Source organism: Lycium ferocissimum, chromosome 11 (genome assembly GCF_029784015.1).
Source record: "Lycium ferocissimum isolate CSIRO_LF1 chromosome 11, AGI_CSIRO_Lferr_CH_V1, whole genome shotgun sequence".
Lineage (NCBI taxonomy): Eukaryota > Viridiplantae > Streptophyta > Magnoliopsida > Solanales > Solanaceae > Lycium > Lycium ferocissimum.
Window position 1 is genome coordinate 44,774,749 of NC_081352.1, and position 2,536 is coordinate 44,777,284.

Consider the following 2,536-nt stretch of genomic DNA (forward strand, 5'->3'; position numbering starts at 1 on the left):
TGGACCACTTTAGGAGCAGTAAAATGTCTACACAATATGCTTCTAATTCTTTTCTCAAATGATTACACAAAAAATGACATTCATAGACACCAATATACTACATATTTCAGCCACATATAGCACCAGAATAAAGGGCATTAATATTTTAATGGTACAAGAACGTAGCCTGGACAAATATTTAATCTTCTGCAGTACAATTTAGCGTGTTTCTTAATGTTAAATTACACAAAAATAGTGTTGACGACATCATTAAGTAAATAAAATTTACTATCTAGCAATTTAAACTTTTAGATGAGACATCACACATTTCATCGCGGTATCATAGCAAGCAGAGGTCATGGATTCGAGTATCGCTACCATGCCCATTATCAAAAAAATATTCATATGCTTAGCACGTGAAAAAGATTCAATCTCGCACGTGAGGAGGTGTGTTGAAGACATAATCAAACAAATAAAATGTCACACACGCATTTCTCTCATTTCCTCAGCTTTAATGTGACACTAGTAGAACACAAATACAAAAGGTGGCTTGGATAAAATTAAAATATCTCTTCGATTCTAGCATTTAGCTCTTGTCTTGTTTACATTACAGCACCCATGACAGAAAAAGCAAATCCATCGTGTTATTTCTCATCCAGTACATGGACCACTCTGAGAATGAAATTTCATCTCAATTGGCCCTAACTAGCTAAGCTACTTTAATTCAAAGCTACCATTATACATTTAAAGACCACTCGGAAGTAAAACAATTATATATGACTAGCTACTTTTTTATTATAAGCTACTCATGAATCCTCATGTCCATTTGTGGTGGGATCATTACCCAAGATGTTGCATAGACAGAGTTATGGCCTTTCCATGTTAATAAAAGCATATCATGTTCCTCTTTCATGCCCCACCCACTTGCATGCTCATCTAATAGTGACTTCACTTCCTTAATTGTTTCCTCACTAAAAGGAACACTCATGAACCCACTATTCTCCATCCTTTGTGAGAACTTGTTGCAACACTCCAATCTCTCTATCCTTTGGTTCCCTTCAAATCCAATAATATTCTCAATTTTGTGGCCAATATCAGCTTCATAATCTAGCCTTTGTCTACTTTCCTTAGGCAAAAATGTCTCCAAGGCATCAAAGGGTATCCATAGATAATTGAAACAAGTGGCTATTCTTGATGTTAAACTTGTGTTTCCCAAATCACAATCCTCATCAACAATAGTCATAATACAAGGGTTTAAATCCTTAACCCTATCAAGAAATATGTCACGAGAAGAAATTACACCCTTAATTTGTTCATCATCAGGCATATACCTTAACCAATTCTGGCAATTAACAACCAAAGCTTCATCATCCCTAAGTTGAAGAGTTGAAGGACTCAATTGGCCCAACAACATGTCATTGTTCAACTCTTCAATCACTTGGAACTCAAAAGGGACATCTCTAAATTTCGCGAAATTTGCCAAACGCAGGCCTACTTCTTCACTTGACACATTGAGCAATGGAGGAACTGGTGGTCTCCATGAAGGCACCGATATTCTTAGTGAAGGAGGACCCTCAGGCCTCTTAGCAATTGCATCAATGAGAGTTGGCCATTGCATACAATGAGTGATACTAAAATCTAATATGTGAACTTTTGTGTGCCCTTCAATTGCCCTATAAATTGCACTATTTGATGCACAAAATCCAAATCTATGCCAAGGGATGAGATCCACATACCCTGCAAGCTCTGTCACACTCATTAATCTCCTTTCAAGATTATGGAGATTATTATTATTTGTGGCATTGGGACAAACCCTAGAAGCCCTTGAAATTAATGCCCTAAGGAACCATGATGTGAGTCGTTGATTTGGATCACCATTAGAAGAAGCCAAATTATTGAGTACCCACATGACTTGTTGAGCCAAAGTTACATCATTGTTCTCTAGGGCACTTGCACAATGAAGTAATAGTTTTTCCAAGCATGCTCCATCAAGGCTACCAATGCATCCTTTTAGTGCTCCTGCTAGAGAACTTTGAGGGTTGTTGAAAAGGCTAGGGTTTTGTAGGGGGACGGTCGTAGAGGTTCCTCTCATTTCTGTCTTAACAGTGTGATGGATGATTAAAAATTATATATGAGGACAAAAATATGTAGGGGTCTGTTTTATTTACGTGCATGGAGGTTGGAAGAAAAAGGTAGAAGAAAAGGAGGATATAGTTGTGTATTCCATCAGACTGGAGGACTAGTTTATCTCCCTCAAGCTAGAGATATCTTATTTATAGACGAATCAAGGATAATCCAAATAAGAGTTTAAGTTATATACTCCATATATACTATCAGTATAAAGTATTTTTTAAATTATCAAAGTTACTCAAAAGATATTTGCTGGAAAGCCTCAAAAAGTGAAATTTGTAATTTTGAGAATAAGACAAATACCTGCTACAACAGATAAAGCTAATGTGATAGAGTAAAAATTTCTTACGCTGACCGTGTATATAAATTAAACTCATAAGGAATTAGTGGAAGACTATGTATATGGTATTTCTCATGGGCTTCCCCT

General features: G+C 36.4%; 1 protein-coding gene across 1 annotated transcript; it reads right to left on the bottom strand.

Moving 5' to 3' along the window:
• Window positions 1-532: 532 nt before the first annotated feature.
• On the bottom strand, window positions 533-2,259 carry LOC132036484 (scarecrow-like protein 32). The gene has a single exon (XM_059426838.1). It carries the CDS (start codon window positions 2,069-2,071, stop codon window positions 782-784), a length of 1,290 nt encoding a protein of 429 aa, XP_059282821.1. The 5' UTR covers window positions 2,072-2,259; the 3' UTR covers window positions 533-781.
• Between the last annotated feature and the right edge of the window lie 277 nt (window positions 2,260-2,536).

Coding starts and splice junctions, on each gene's coding strand:
- LOC132036484 (XM_059426838.1), bottom strand. CDS start 2,071: ATGAGAGGAACCTCTACGACCGTCCCCCTACAAAACCCTAGCCTTTTC.